At 50.8% G+C, this 15,543-nt stretch overlaps 7 protein-coding genes across 7 annotated transcripts; 4 read left to right on the top strand and 3 right to left on the bottom strand.

The window, feature by feature from the left end:
- Positions 1-1,625: 1,625 nt before the first annotated feature.
- YALI1_B14013g (uncharacterized protein) lies at positions 1,626-3,419 on the top strand (the record flags this gene model as incomplete). The annotated part of the gene is made up of 1 exon (XM_500718.3): positions 1,626-3,419. The coding sequence occupies one exon, from the start codon at positions 1,626-1,628 to the stop codon at positions 3,417-3,419; it is 1,794 nt and encodes a 597-aa protein (XP_500718.3).
- A 350-nt stretch (positions 3,420-3,769) lies between these two features.
- Positions 3,770-5,620, bottom strand: YALI1_B13973g (uncharacterized protein; the record flags this gene model as incomplete). Its single annotated transcript, XM_500717.3, has 1 exon — positions 3,770-5,620. One exon carries the CDS (start codon positions 5,618-5,620, stop codon positions 3,770-3,772), a length of 1,851 nt encoding a protein of 616 aa, XP_500717.1.
- A 2,509-nt stretch (positions 5,621-8,129) lies between these two features.
- Positions 8,130-10,013, top strand: YALI1_B13948g (uncharacterized protein; the record flags this gene model as incomplete). The annotated part of the gene is made up of 1 exon (XM_500716.2): positions 8,130-10,013. The coding sequence occupies one exon, from the start codon at positions 8,130-8,132 to the stop codon at positions 10,011-10,013; it is 1,884 nt and encodes a 627-aa protein (XP_500716.2).
- Positions 10,014-10,606: 593 nt separating this feature from the next.
- On the bottom strand, positions 10,607-11,239 carry YALI1_B13917g (uncharacterized protein; the record flags this gene model as incomplete). The annotated part of the gene is made up of 2 exons (XM_500715.4): positions 10,607-11,142; positions 11,206-11,239. 2 exons carry the CDS (start codon positions 11,237-11,239, stop codon positions 10,607-10,609), a joined length of 570 nt encoding a protein of 189 aa, XP_500715.2.
- Positions 11,240-11,426: 187 nt separating this feature from the next.
- On the top strand, positions 11,427-13,301 carry YALI1_B13915g (uncharacterized protein; the record flags this gene model as incomplete). Its single annotated transcript, XM_500714.3, has 1 exon — positions 11,427-13,301. The coding sequence occupies one exon, from the start codon at positions 11,427-11,429 to the stop codon at positions 13,299-13,301; it is 1,875 nt and encodes a 624-aa protein (XP_500714.3).
- A 292-nt stretch (positions 13,302-13,593) lies between these two features.
- On the bottom strand, positions 13,594-14,088 carry YALI1_B13888g (uncharacterized protein; the record flags this gene model as incomplete). Its single annotated transcript, XM_068282065.1, has 1 exon — positions 13,594-14,088. One exon carries the CDS (start codon positions 14,086-14,088, stop codon positions 13,594-13,596), a length of 495 nt encoding a protein of 164 aa, XP_068138166.1.
- A 176-nt stretch (positions 14,089-14,264) lies between these two features.
- On the top strand, positions 14,265-15,539 carry YALI1_B13886g (uncharacterized protein; the record flags this gene model as incomplete). The annotated part of the gene is made up of 1 exon (XM_500712.3): positions 14,265-15,539. One exon carries the CDS (start codon positions 14,265-14,267, stop codon positions 15,537-15,539), a length of 1,275 nt encoding a protein of 424 aa, XP_500712.3.
- Positions 15,540-15,543: the final 4 nt, after the last annotated feature.

The raw sequence follows: 15,543 nt of genomic DNA, 5'->3' as shown, positions 1-15,543 counted from the left end.
TTTATCTGTATTGTCTTGTATTGTAGATGTCTCTTCTGTCTGACTGCAGCGCTTCAGCTTCAAAAATTAGTCGTGATTATATATAAAAAAGCAGTCTATAGCAGTCTGTACTATGTCTCTTAGCACAACGCCACTACAAGTACATGTACAGTAGACGGAAGCTGTTGAAACGGGCAGTCTTTAGACCGAGATTGAGCGCTACCGTAGATCATTTTAAAAGTGGAAATAGTGCTAAGAAAGCTGCAAGCACCATTTGTGAGAGCGGTGCACACTGACTCCGTGCCCGGAGCGACCTGGACTGTCACTCATCTCTTGCAACCCTGATCTCTTATCTCAACAATCACACCTCCTCTCTGCAAGCCGGGGCTCTCCACATGACGCAGCCCTAAACTCTGTACGCGCCTCTTAGGTCAGGGACCCGGCAGATTGGAGGCATAGTTGTAGTCCTTGGCGGGCCACAAGCGCGGTCAGGTGCTTGCTATAGCTATCAAACGAGACGGTCTTGAGATCAGAGATGAGGCTCAACGAACGGTCATGTGACTTTTTTCAGATTGAACACGCTTGCGCCAGGTTTGGTCCTCCATCCCTGTCTCTGTTCGCTGTCCTTGTCTTGTCCAGGAACACCGCTTCCGTCACATTATACAACATCCAAAGTAATTAAACCTAACTCGCGATTTCCGTACCACTGGGATCAAGCTGACGAAACGAGTTCTGGACTAACATGAGCTGTGCGGAGCGCAAAGGAAAAGGTGTGGAAAGTCTTTCGAGAGCAACCGGTCGTCTGTAACGGACCGGGGCCTTTGACTTGACTGGTTTGGGGCTCGGTTTGTGGCTCCCCAAACCCTTCCATCAGTATGGCGTTTTGTCCCCTTGTGCGTCGCCACTTTTTCAGGCCCTTGTCTTGTCAATCATGCACGATATAATAATCTGCCGTCCGACGGGCAAAGTTGTCGTCGCGTAGGAAAAGACAAATTAGACAAATAAAACCGTCAAAGAGGTGGTATCCGCTTGTTTGACGTGCCAACCGCGGGAATCAGCGACTACAGTCGCACCAGGTACCCTCCCATCCTTCCCTACTCGCCAGTCAGCCCGCGCAGGCCCAGCACACTCGACATCCTCTTCAACTCGGCCCCCCCAGAAATCACCCGATATTAAACCGGGCCATCCGATTATTTTATTTCACGACTGGCATTTCACACCTACGCTGTCCAGGCTGTATAAAGCACCGACTGACAGGTGGGTCGAGCACACTTTCCCCCAGCTTCGTGCACGTCAAACCGATACAACACGATACACATTATTATAGTCAGTGGTTATACAGTGGTTATAAGAAGAGGTTGCACGGCACCGGAGAGACATTGAAACGACAGACACTCAGCGACAGACCCAAAGATCCTCTCAAGCTCTCATTTTCAACAGGCGTTCGACTCAGATCACACACCCGATACACACACGGTCAGCATACACCACTCATAGGTTACTGCTCATAAGTTACAAGTACAGTCTTGGCTTATAGCACTGTTATAATAGACAGCCTTGCAATCAACCGACTCAGTGCCAACTCTCTCACTGCTCACTAGTGTTAGCCATACCCTCAAAGCCAGCTTGCTGCGTTCACTGCTTTGATGGGCCACAGCTTTACATACAAAGCCCCCTCTGGGGAAGCCTATGCAGCCATCTCTCCGGAGGTTCTCAAACAATACAGGAACGCTGCACCCGCCAAAAGAGACCCAGATGTCAGTTATATAGGCCATGATCCCGATCTGGTACAGCCCATGAATCCAACCCACCATTCGCAAGTCCATTCTTCCCGCTTACCCCCATCTCCACTTTCTCCTACAGGAAGAATGTCTGTTCCTGTCTATGGATACGGATCTTCTTCTCACGGACCACCTCAAGGAGTACCCCAAGGAGCGTCTCAAGGAATACCTCAAGGATACCCTCCTCCTGGAACCTACTCTCCTCACCAAGCCGTTCCCCGGTCCTTTATAGGTTCCCCAAGTATGGCTCAAATGCAAAAGATGCAACAGATGCACCACATGTCGCAAGTACATAGTCAGATGGCACATACTCAATTGTCTCCGACTCAAATGCCTCTGTCTCCACAAGCAGAAGGATACTTTGACCCTCGATCAGGCCCCTTCCCTCAAGACTACGTTCCAGTGCAGATACAATCCACCGTTGAAGGCTCTTCGTTACGACGCAGAAACTCGAGTAAAAGTTCAAAGTCTTCCAAATCTGCTAAATCGGCGAGATCGGCGAAATCTGCAAAACCTGACCCGCCCAGGCGAGCCTCTACCACCCCCTCTCTCCGCCCTAGCTCCTTGTCGCAGACAGATATCGAGCTGTACGAAAGTCCGGCGGTGGGGAAGCTCATTTCTGTGTTGGAAGAGAGCGTGGCATTGAAGAAGGCTCAGCAGCAGGAGCGCACGAGCCGCTCATCTAGATCCACCTCTGTCAACTCCTCTGCTCCCACTACAGTCAGTTCGGCTGCTTCTTCTGAGTCCACAGACACAGCTCAGCGAAAGTACGAGGCGGAATTTCTGCGACGTGTACAGGCCAAGGTGGAGCTCCGCAACCAAAAGGTCAAGCAGGCAGCTCTTCTTGGCGAGCGAGGCATTCGTTTGGTTCCACCAAAGAAGCCTGAAACACCTGGAACGCCCAAACCAGCAGGATGGGGGGAGTACTTTCCTTGGGCCAAGAAAGCAGACGAACCTGCTGCTTCTGACATTCCCGTGGAGACAGAGCCAGCATTTGAGTCCCTGGCTGCCCAGTACTACCAGGATCTATTTCAGATGATGCGAGACCACGATGTTCCTGCTGTCGTTGGAGACGCTATTGTCAAGGGATACGAAGAGGCCATTAGGATTGAAAAGGAGATCAAAGACGAGACGATCAAACAAAAAAAGGCCAGGGAAGAGGCTGAAAGGAAGGCAGCTACTCCCGTTGCACCTCCTGTTGCCAACACGCCTGCTTTCCTCACCGTCATCATTCACGGTGCCGAAGAAGAAAAGGACTATGGCTACAAGATCCCCGTCGACAGTATCAAGACGTTCAAGGAGTTCAAGAATCTCATGATCTTGACTTTCCCGTACAAGGCCAAACATTGGCAAAAGGAGTGCTTCCAAGTATTTGATGAAACAAACAACTATTTCATCATGGGCCAGTTCTGGGACAAGCTCATCAAACGAGACACCATTCTGGCCGTTTCCCTGACTCCCTTGCCTCCGGAGAAGGAAAAGGAACCCAAAGACAAAGGTAAACCCGAATCTCCAGCCACCCCCATGCCGGGCAAGAAGAAAAAAGAACCGTCCAAGTTCTCCAAGGCCATTATGGCTGACTTTGATAAAAAGAAATTCAATCAGAACACCACCAAAATGTTCAAGAAGTTCGTGGAGGCCTCCACTCGACCGATTTAACTATTAATCAAGTACTGGCAGCTACATATTCAATAATTTATGACTAACATATACGGCGTATGTAGTGTGTGACACGACAGTACTGCACATACTGCAAGTCTGTGTAAGTGAGATACAATTCTCGTGACATTTTTGATGATTAGGAGTTGACCCACTAAACAAGTCGCGCCAGAGACCACGCTGTTACAGTATTACGATATCCCCATCACTTGTATTACACATTTGATTGTCAGTACAAATACTGTAGCCACCGTGACACAGTTTTGACTACCTACGCTCACTCTTTTGTTCCAATAGTCATACTCGTATTAGACAGGCCATTCGACCCATCTTTGCTATATACACTTTGTCTAAGCCTGAGGGGGAGTAATCTCCTTGAGCTTCTTGTAGACCACGGGGAGATCGGTCTGCAGGGTGGTCTGGATCTTGGAGGCCACCAGGAAGACGAGGTTCTGCACCAGCTCCTCCTCGCTTCGAGCGTACTCGGCGTTTTTCTTGAACATCTTCATGGCCTCGTCGTGCTTGCCGGCAGACAGGTACAGCTGGGCCAGGGTTCCGATGGCAACTTCGGATCGATCGTCGATCACGAGAGCCTGCTTACAGAGGTCGACGGAGGTGTCGAAGTCCTTCTGAGTCTGGAAGATAACCAGAGCCTTGGAGACCAGAGGCAGCACGCTCATGGAGGTGGGGTTCTGCTCCTTCTCGAGAGCAATGGCCTTGTCGAGGTATCGCAGCGACTCGGAGTACTTTTGGGTAGACAGAAGAGCCTCGGCGTAGTAGTTCCACAGATCAGCGTTCTTGGGGAACTTCTTAGCACCCTCCTCGAAGACCTCGAAGCAGGCGTCGACGAGGTGTCGGGTCTCGATGGGGTTGGACTGGCCCACTCGCTCACCCTTCTTAAGGTGGGAGTTGGCCTTGAAGATGAGCGACGGCACAAAAGTGTCGTCCAGCTCCAGAGACTTGTTGTAACACTCAATGGCCTTGTCAAACTCCTCGGACAGGAAGTACAGCTGGCCCTGGTGGTGGTAGCAGTCGGGGTCCTCAGCGTTGAGAGCCAGGGCAAGCTCAATGTCCTTCTGGGAGGCAGCCTTATCTCCGGTGTCGAGGTGGATGGAGGATCGAGTGATGTAGGCTTGAACAGTGGCAGACAGCTGCAGAGACAGGTCAATATCGGCCTTGGCCTCGTCAATCTTGTTCATAAGGAAGTTGAAGATGGCTCGGTACTCGAGAGCCAGAGCCTTTAGGGTGGGGAAAAGGTTCTGCAGATCGGTGCCGGCAATGGCCTTGTCGAGGTGCTCGAGGGCCTTTGTGTACGAGTCGTAAGTGCCCTTCTCAATCAGATCGAGGGCAAGAACCAGCTCCTGCTCGGCCTCGTGGTCAGTGTCCTTCTTGAGGTCCTTGGGCATCTTTCGGGGTCGGAAAGAGCCAAGGTAGGTCTTGACAAACTGCTGGGAGGGCAGTACCTTGGGTCGGTCCTTGTACTCCTCCTGGGCCACCTGGGCAGCGTTGAGTCGCATCAGTCGGTCGACCATGTCGTTCATGGAGGTGTCGCCAAAGTTCTCGAGCACGCAAGAGGCGGTGATGTCGACAGCTGCGTCGTAGTAATTCTCGAGCTTCTCCTGGGCGGTTCCTCGTCGTCGGAAACACTTGAAGTAGTCGGGTCGCAGCTTGATGGCGGCAGTTGTGTCGTCCACGACCTTCTGGTAGTCCTCCAGGGCAAAGTAGCAGGCGGATCGGTTGGAGTAGAAGATGGGGTCAATGTAGCAGTCCAGAGCCTTGGTGTAGAGCTCGGCGGCCTTGGTGTGCTCCTTCTTGGCGTACAGGGCGTTTCCGGCGGCCTTGAACGAGTTAGCGAGCTCCTTTCGCTCGGATTCGGACAGCTCCTTCACCTTCTCCCAGTCCTGGACATCGGGGTACTGAGGCTCGGATCGGGTCAGAGGAATGCCGGCAATGGACTTTTCGGGCAGATCAGCCTTCTTGGCGGAAGACTCCTCGGTAGAAGAGGCATCCTTCTTGGCCTTCTTAGCCTTCTTCTTTTTCTTGTTCTTGGAAGACGAGTCCTTCTTGGGGCTCATTTGCTGCTGGGAAACCACATAGAAGGATCCAGCGGTGGCAACGGCAGCAATGGCAGACGCCACAAGAATGGTCTTTCGGTTGTCAGCGGCCCACGAGACCAGTCGGTTCCAGCTGCTTTCACTCATTTTTTCTCTCAGTTGTGCTGTGTTGGTACAGTAGAACAAGACTGTGTTTGCTGTTGTCAAAAGAGAGAGCTTCTTCCAATTGTACGCAAGGCAAAAAGCTCTAAAAGTTGTACTGGTCTTGAAACTCTGTTTGGTCTAAAATTCACCCAGTTGAAAGATGGAAAACTTTAGAACATGGCAGATGGCCATTGCTTGGAACCGATATTGGATATAAAAGAGGCCACATTGGGGGCTGATAGTATAAAGCTGAGCCTGCAGATTCGATTCTCTTTTTCACGCCTCCAATATGTTGATTTCCCACCAACTTAGAGACACCCTAAAATTCGCACTACTACGTCACATGACCCGTTAAGTATTACAAGCTATTAGCGAGTCTAAGTCAAATGATCCGGCGCCGGGTTCATGGCAAACCAAGACGTCATAGTGCATTGTATATGGCTGACCAAGATGAACGTACACCTGTGGCGAGTAGGTCATGTGACTTTCACGTTGTGAACTGCTCAATCCGCTACACATGAGCGCTCAATTGGCCTTCACCACGCTCGTCCTGGCGCTGTACCTGCCTCCTTCCAATGAGCGATTTGCCGTACCCCGAAACCACTACAGTTCTAGATCTTCACCGTTGGCCGGCTGAATGCGTCCCCGGAAAAGAAAAGAAAAGAAGACAAGATAGTGGTCACGTGAAGATCACGTGAGTTTCAAACGCTCGCTCACCAAGGTGGAAATGTCAGTGTGTGCTGTGCCTGACTTTCTGCATACAGTGCTCGGCTAAACGGACTGCCAGTAATAATTTACACACCTGTAACCGCCCCGGTGGAACGGACGAATACGAGACAGCGTGAGACATAATATGGGAATGATAGATGGCTTGATATGTGGATGAAATCCAGCACATTTTGTTCAAAAAAGGTACATAAAATGGGCGTTTGAGCGTCCTTTCTTAGTCCTGTATAGGTACTCTACAATCACCCACCTCTTATCTTCATCATGGTTATACGGTTTGGTGTTTGAGGTTAACCCCGTAAATTACCATACCGAATCGCGAGCATCAGACATGGTACTGGTAAAAGGGTATTTCCACAATAATTTGACCGAGATTTTTCCATAAATCTATTCCGACTACCAGATACTTGTAATTCCAAGCACTAGTGGCTATTTTTTGCCTCTCCAAACGTCCATTATAGGTGTCCAATGCCCTCTTCATTGCCTCGTCCATTTCCCGCACTTTGAGTAGAGCACATGAAGCAATGGTCACCACCATAGTTACAAGCTACCGTGCTGTGCCTGGGGTCACTGGACCAACGAGTTCCAGGTTGGAGACTAAATCCTAAACAATCACGATGACGTTGGCAGCTGGGGATTTTAGCACGTTGATTACGACGCTCACTAACCAGTTTTTCCTTTTCAGCACGGGACCCTATCAGTCGCCCGGTAATTGACAGTGTTTGGCACAGCAACTGCGGGCACGTTAAACTCTGAAAATTCACATGGAACTCTGGGGAACCGAAAGCTTGTGCAGAATGAAGAGATCTGCAGTAACGGCCGTGATACAGACGCTGGGTCCCAGTTATATACCGAGGCATGCAATTTGATAGTGACATGCCCGCTGTAGCGGCATGTCCAACAATATACCACGCTTATACACCAGCTTATTCAGTACTTACCTGTGTATGTACATTGCCAGGTACCGGGACCTCCCCGTATTGTTTTCTGCACCCCGGAAAGTCCCGAAAGGTCGGACGTTGATCTGTTGAGCTCGGAGAGGTGTCGGTGGTTTGTCTTTATAAGACCCGAAGCCCGCGTACGAGCTCCGAAAGCTGCTGCAGCCGGTGCAAACGCGGGGTATCGGCACATATATCGTCTTTTGCCTGGGAAAGGCTGACTGCATTCGGAGCCACAGTCACCATCCTCGGTTTACCCCAGCTAAGGCTACTTTCAGCGAAGATTGTTTTTACCGTCCATTTTGGCTTTCGGTCTATAAGAAAAAGGGCTGTACTAATTTTCATGTGGGGACCGCGGCATTAGTCATGTCTAGATAGGTGGACAAATAAGAGCTGTGGAGACAACAAAAAGACGGAACAAGAGAGATGGATGGCGTAATTGCATATTGGCGGCTTAAAATCCGCCCATTGCGCGGCCGTTGACCCCCAAACACACGCCCCCATCTTCTCGGAGATAACATCGGTTTGAGGTGAAATACTATAATTCCAGCTGCAGATTGTTTGGATGCATGACGTGGAGTAGGTGCGCCAGAGGATGACGAGTTAAGTGGAGAGTCAGTGGGCAATCCGACTAAGAAGAGACAATTGTAGACAATTAAAAGCCCAGCAATTGGGTCCATTGAACCAATTCCCATACACGGCTTTTGCAGATAATTTATATCCCTCCAGCAACCACAACCACCGACTCAAATCCGAACCCTAATCCTAACCTCGGCTCCCCACACGTGCTACAGAAACACTATAAGAAGGAGAGTGCGTCCTTTCTCCTTTACACGTTAAACGTGAACATGCTCAGATCCGTCCGACTCATGTCCAACGCTCGACTCACGTCTACCCGCGCTTTCACCATGTCTGCCACCCGTTCCAACGCTCTCCCCGAGGGCTACGTTGAGGACAAGTCCAAGGGTCCTATGCTCCGATACCAGGAGTCTCTCCCCAAGCTCCCCGTCCCTACCCTCGAGGAGACTGCCGCCAAGTACCTCAAGTCTGTGCGACCCGTTGCCTCCCAGCAGGAGTTTGAGGCCACCGAGAAGGCCGTCCGAGAGTTTGTTGCTCCCGGAGGAGCTGGCCAGGAACTGCAGAAGCGACTGGAGGCCCGTGCTGCCGACCCCAAGGTCAAGAACTGGATCTACGAGTGGTGGAACGACGCCGCCTACCTCACTTACCGAGAGCCTGTCGTGCCCTACGTGTCCTACTTCTACTCTCACAAGGACGATCCTCGACGAAAGACCCCCGCCAAGCGAGCCGCTGCCATCGCCACTGCCACCCTCACCTTCAAGGCTCAGGTCGACAACGGCACCCTCGAGCCCGATTACATGAAGAAGCTCCCCATCTGCATGGACTCGCTTCAGTACATGTTCAACTGCACCCGAATTGCTGCCCGGCCTGCTGACTACCCCAAGAAGTGGGACGCCAAGGACCACAAGTACTTCATCGCCATGCGAAACAACCGATTCTACAAGGTCCACCACGAGGTCGACGGCAAGACCCTGACCACCGCCGAGCTCGAGCAGCAGCTGCAGAAGGTCATCGACACTGCTGACGCCGCCGGCAAGGCCCCCGCTGTCGGTGCCTTCACCTCCGAGAACCGAGACGTCTGGACCGACTATCGAGAGGTCCTCCTCAAGAACGGCAACGAGGCCGCTCTCACCGCCGTTGAGGCCTCTTCTTTCCTCATCTGTCTTGACAAGGCTGCCCCTGTCACTAACGAGGAGCGAGCCCATGCCTACTGGCACGGTGACGGCCAGAACCGATGGTACGATAAGCCCCTTCAGTTCATTGTCAACGACAACGCCACTTCCGGTTTCATGGGTGAGCACTCCATGATGGACGGTACCCCTACTCACCGACTCAACGATTACGTCTGCGACGTCATGTTCAACGACAAGGTCGAGTTCTCCACCTCCAACCGAGGAGGTCTGGCTGCCCCCGAGGAGGTCAAGTTTAACCTCAACTCCGAGATTGAGCAGGGCATCAAGAAGTCCGAGGCCGACTTTGCCAGCGTCATTGGTGAGCACGAGCTCGCCGTCTTCCAGTACCACGGCTACGGCAAGAACCTCATCAAGAAGTTCAAGGCCTCTCCCGATGCTTTCATGCAGATGATCATCCAGCTGGCTTACTTCAAGATGTTTGGTAAGAACAAGCCCACCTACGAGTCTGCCGCTGTTCGACGATTCCAGCAAGGCCGAACCGAGACTTGCCGATCCGTCTCCGACGAGGCTGTTGCCTTCTGCAAGGCTTTCACCTCTGACACCGCTACTAACGCTGAGAAGGTTGCTGCTGCCCGAGCTGCCTTCAACGCCCACGTCAAGTACATTGGCGACGCTTCTGCTGGTAAGGGTGTTGACCGACACCTGTTTGGCCTCAAGAAGTGCCTCAAGGAGGGCGAGAAGGTCCCCCAGATCTTCCAGGACAAGATGTACGGCTACTCTTGCAACTGGTACCTGTCCACTTCCCAGCTGTCTTCTGACTACTTCAACGGCTACGGCTGGTCCCAGGTCATTGATGACGGCTTTGGTCTTGCTTACATGATCAACTCCAACTCTCTGCAGGTTAACTGTGTCTCCAAGAAGCTTGGCTCTGAAAAGATGCGATACTTCCTGACCGAGGCTGCTGAGGACATGAAGATTGCTTTCGAGACCGAGCTTGCCGAGCCCAAGGCCAAGCTTTAGATGCGGTTAAAAGTTCAAGTAAAATAATGATGATGTTATGATTTAGTTTAGCGCGGTTCGCGAGCAAATTCACGAGAACCACACACGAACGCGACTGTAGTTAGTGATCTAAGCATGTTATATCAAGAACTGTCTGTACTGTGTGAGCATGTATAGGATCCATAGTCTCCCTTGTTCAGAGAGATTATGAGTGTCTCGTTTACTGCTCACTCTCAGTGTAATGAAAAACGGGTGAGTGTTAGCGTATAAATAGACAACCGGACAGTCTTCAAGAGAGCGGGCAGACACGCTGTTGTGCGGTCATGGAACGGACAAAGCGGGCTGTACTTGAAGACGCCACTCCATTGTCCTACGGTAGTACGAGTGGTAGCTACAATGGCAGTAAGCATCTAGAGCACATAGCAGATGTATAAGGAGATGGATTCTGAGAGAGCCCTGGTTGGGCGTTGTTCGTTCCAGATACCGCCATCACCCCGTTGTAGTATTTAAAGCTTTCACATTCTGAGGTAGTACAGTAGTTGCCATTGACAGACGATTGTAACCTCCGTTGTATCACGATAATCCCTACCATAACCATCATCTATTGTCTATATCTATGCGAGGCCCTTGATGTACGTATCCACGCCGTTGTTAAAGAGGTCGTTGTCGATGGGGTTTGTCGAGGAAAACTCCTGGGGCGAAAGGGCATTCTTAATAACGTACTCCACAAACAGATTGACGTAAATGTCATGGAGAGCGTCTCGCAAGCTCGGCCGTGAGGGATCCGTCAGCAGCACCATTTTCAGGTTAGTGGGTGTCTCAAAGTAGTGCAGCTTGTATTTGTTAGTCTTGAAGCTGACAAACGAGTCCGTGCCATTTTCGCCGGCCCACTTGGTTGCCATGTTTCTGAGCGAAAAGACAGCGCCGAAAATCAGTTTGGCGTCGTCCTCACGGTTCCGTTTTGCCACCGGGTGGATCGATGTGTTGACCGACGGAATGCCTTCGATTCGAGATGCTCGTCGAGAAGACCCCACGCTGCCCTGGGCCGATCCAAAGCTGTGGTTGGATGAGATGCTGGCGTTGTGAGAATGGTTGCTGGTCGGTCCATATGTCGGCTGTTCGCTCCATTCCTTGGTGTATATGCATTCACCTGTGTTAGTGCTGGTAGAGGGTAGGGCGGGTAGGTCATGTAGTTATCATTTCAGATACTCACTGTGTCTGTCGAAAATCCAAAAGGAGTAGATCATTGCTGTTATCTGTGCCGTGTATGTCTATGCTGTCTCTGTGTGGGGCTTGTTTCGTCCGTCTCGTTTTCCGTGCCGTCCGTTTCTACCGTCCTTAGTGTGGGTGTTGTATTGTTCAGGTATCGTCTAGGTGTCGTTTAGGGTGTGCAATTATCACCACTTACATGCTCCCATCCCACAACACACTATTATGAGTACAGTACAGTTTAAAGTTGCAGTGCAATACGCGTCGCGCTCACAACACAAATTATTTGGGAACCACAACCTGTTCTCCTACCCCTCGACTATGGCCACAGAACTGGAACAACTGGAACAGGCCATCACGCGGGCGCTCCAGGACATTGACCGCAACATCACGCGCTGCAACCGGGCCGTGGAACATGGCATTCTACCTGCTCTGGAGCAGTACAACCGAGGAAGCGGCAAGGTGTGGGATAAGGGAGGCCATTTCTGGATGGATTTTCTGGAAAAGGCGGCCTGTGTGAAGTTCACAACTCACGACGAAGACGTCGGAGATGAGGCTCATACTGTCGAGGATCCGTCCATGACAGAAAAGGTGCCTCTCAAACAGGATTCGTACGAAACAGAGGCGTCCATGTTGCAAAGCATCACCAACAATATGGACAGTGTGGTGGAACTAGGGGAGAGAGAGATCATCAAAGACAACGACAACAACAACAATAATCAGATGAATTACAGCAATCTCTTGTCGGAGCTGGATGACGAGAGTATGGACGTTTCCATGGACCGAAACACTCCTGACGCCAACAACAAAGACAAAATCACTCCTCGCAGACGCTCAGTGACATCAACGCCAAGAAAAGACCGTCATGCGTCGTCTGGAAAACGCTCAAAGATCCCCCAACCGGATTACAGCCTGGAAAAGACTCCCGAAAGAGCTACAGATCAGCCTGCATACTTGAAACATGCCCTGGAAAGCGCGTCTAAAAAGTACGACCATGAGTTGGCACGGGCGGCCAAAAGAGGTAACTTCCAACAGTCTGACAACGAAGAGGCGGGTCCTTCTTCCTCTTCCAAGACAGGTTTTAACTTCAAGCCATCCTTCATAACGAAATCAGCATATGCATCTACAGAAGCAGGAGGAGGCAGTAAGAGCGCTTCAAAGGCAACACCCTCTTCCTCGCAACCATGGTACATGAACGTGGATCTCGATGACTCTTTTGATCTCCCATCACCACCAAAGCTCTCTTCGATGAATTGGAAACCTGGAGGACCGTCTTCTTCTGCTCGTCACCACACACGATCTAAATCAGATACCCCTCCGACAGAAACACAATCAGTTATGCGCCAGAGAATCAATGACAAGGAGTACCATATTGAAATGAGTCCCGCCAAGGGTAAACAGCCACTTTCCGCTGTCACGAAGTCATCGGGATCGTACTCGCCGTTTCACCCAAAGAAAATGGACGCAGCATCAACACCAGCAAGAACCAAGCTCTTTACGCCAAAAAAGCCGTCAGCAGCCTCGCGCTACAAACTTGACCAGTTTAGTGATGACGATTCGGACATGCTGAGTCCCCCACAACTGACAACTCACATGATCCAATGGGACAACCAACAACACAATACTAACAAACCAACGGAAGCCGGGCAGAACCCTCCTTCGGCTACACGAGAGCGATCTCCGGAACGTGCTGCTCGCAAAGACAAGGAACGTGCCGACTCCCCAGCCCCGGCTGACTTCGACTACAAGTCCGGCCACACTCCGTTTGCAAAGACCCCTCTTGCTCTGAGAATGGACAGAGAACGACTACAGCAACGGACAGAGAATCTTGTGGGATTCGGCAGTCCCAATAAAGATATTTTTGGGGCTGCTGCTAAAAGTACAACTGCTCCCCCCTCTGCCAAATACGACATGCTTTCATTCAACGATTCCGGTGAATCGTTTCAGCCCCCGGATCTGTCGCCTCCAGTGACCATCAAATTCGACACTTCGCGGTTGCAGTTCACTCCGGCTAAAGATAGTGCACGACGGGTCGTTCAGGGAGCTCTTCGGGAAGCTGGGGGGGAGCTGGATAGCGATGATTCCATGGGAAGTTTCTAATCGCTAAGTCCAAAAACGGGGCTTAGAGTCTATGAAAGAATGGATATATTACGCAGTAAATGACTCGTATAGAAATATCCTTACAGTAATGGTTATATGTGATCTTCCTATGATCTGGGCAAGGGCCTGGGCTTTGTGCGGTATTACATCGAGAGACCCTTGTGAAGTTTAGCGGACACATGATATTCAATCTGAGCAGATGCGAGACGTGATTCTCTCTAATCCTGATCAAACATCATTTTCAACCATCCTGATCATCTCTCCACGTGGTAGATCATCCATCTACGTCCACCTACACCATGTACGCTTCATATGGTACACAGACATTCCACGTTAATAACAATATATACAGGTACTGGTCTACCAGAGGAAACCACTCTTCTTGTCCTTCCGTCGCTGCGCCAGCTGGGTTAGTTATATTCTCCGTTTCAAAAATTTCGCCACTTTGCTTTTTATTACTCACCCACATCTTCTTGCAGTCCCGGTAAATCTGAAAGTACTCCTCGCACATGGCCTTCTTGTAGTTGTTTCGCTCCAGGCAGTTGAGCGACATTTTGGAGGCCTCGGCACATGGATCGTAGTACTGTGAGTCGGCCTTGGCCAGAAACTGCACCCGGTTGGACATGGCAGTGGGGTCGTCGGGTCCGTACTTGAGTTTTCCGTCCCGACCCTCCTTGGTGAAGTCCACGCCGTACTTTTGACGCAGCTGTTCTTGGGTCATGGGAGTGCCATCCTCGTTCTTCATGAACTTGGGTTTGTTGTCTTCCGAATTGCTTTTGTCCGCCATTGTCTTGATATCGAGGGTATTGAGAGAGAATCCACTGTAGATAGCGGGCAAGGGTTGGTATGGAGGCAACAAACTCTGTTGTGCGTCTGGGATGCACAAGATGAAATTTCCCAATATGATTCCGAATCGTTGGATGAACCACACTTGAACCTCAAACCAACGTCAAAGTATTTATCATGTCCGCCGAGTCCACCTGCCGAAGATGCGACGGTCCAACGGCGATCAAAACGCGCCAGGCAAACTTTTGCCAGCCTTGTTTCATCACCTTTATTCAGCAGAAACAGAGAAAGGCCATGGAGGGATGCAAGGTGTTGTTTGCACGACCAGGCTGTGTACTTCCTCCAGCTATTAACATTCTGGTGCCAATCTCGTTTGGTCAGTCGTCACTGGCTTTGCTCGACATGGCGCACGCCCAGCTGGAAGAACAGGCCAAGACGTATGAAAACGCTGCAGGCTTCACTCTCAACGCCGTGTTCATCGACTGTTCTGAAGCTGATCCACTGGAAAAGGAGCCCAATCAGATCATCAGCGAGCTGGAGAAACGGTTCGCACATGCCAAATTTACCTGCATTCCGCTTTCAAAGGCTTTTGAGGGCGCTTCTTCTGTCACTCTTAAACACAACAGAGATTACACCTCGTTCGTGTCCGGTATATCCGAGGAACCCACCTCTGTGCAGCAGCTGCTTTCGTGTATCGGCACAAAATCTGCTCGAGAAGACATCATTTCTGTGCTCCAACGCCATCTCATCATTGAAGAAGCTAAGAAGCAAAATGAATCCCTTCCTACAACCGTAGCATGGGGACACAATGCTACCCGGTTGGCAGAACTAACTCTCAGTCTGACAATCAAGGGGCGAGGAAACCGAATTCACGCACAGGTGCTCGAACATAAGAACCCCAAGGACTCCATTTCTGGTCTCCCCGAAATCCATCCTCTTAACGATGTGCTTTCCTACGAGATTCCCTTTTACAACTCGTTCAGAAACGTGTCTGATCTCGCTGTCGACACCGTCTCAAAGCCCTCGCAGGTGACCAAGAACCTGTCGATAGATCAGCTCATGCACCAATACTTTGAAAATATCCAGACAAACTTCCCCTCTATTGCATCGACAGTCGTGAGAACCGCTGCCAAATTGGATGACCCTAATGCTGCCAAACAAGGACTCACTCCCTGCCTCATCTGTGCATCCCCAGTTGACCCTAACCAGTCGCTTGCATGGCTCACAAACATCACCGTCAATGAGCCTGCTGCCCCCGAAACAGAAGAAGAGGAGGAGCTAAGTAAAAAGGCGCATATGGAAAAATCCCAGGAAAAGACGGGTGATGCGGATAGACATCTGCCAGTACCCAACCTTTGTTACGGATGCATCATCACTATTAGAGACACTGACAGCTTCACTTTTCCTAAACGAGCTTCCAAACAGGATATTCTCGATGAGTTTACGCTCTAAGCCA

The sequence above is a fragment of the Yarrowia lipolytica genome, chromosome 1B, assembly GCF_001761485.1.
Source record: "Yarrowia lipolytica chromosome 1B, complete sequence".
In the NCBI taxonomy this organism is placed as follows: domain Eukaryota; kingdom Fungi; phylum Ascomycota; class Dipodascomycetes; order Dipodascales; genus Yarrowia; species Yarrowia lipolytica.
The sequence above is the reverse complement of the archived record's forward strand: the minus strand, read 5'-3'. Positions and strand labels throughout refer to the sequence as shown.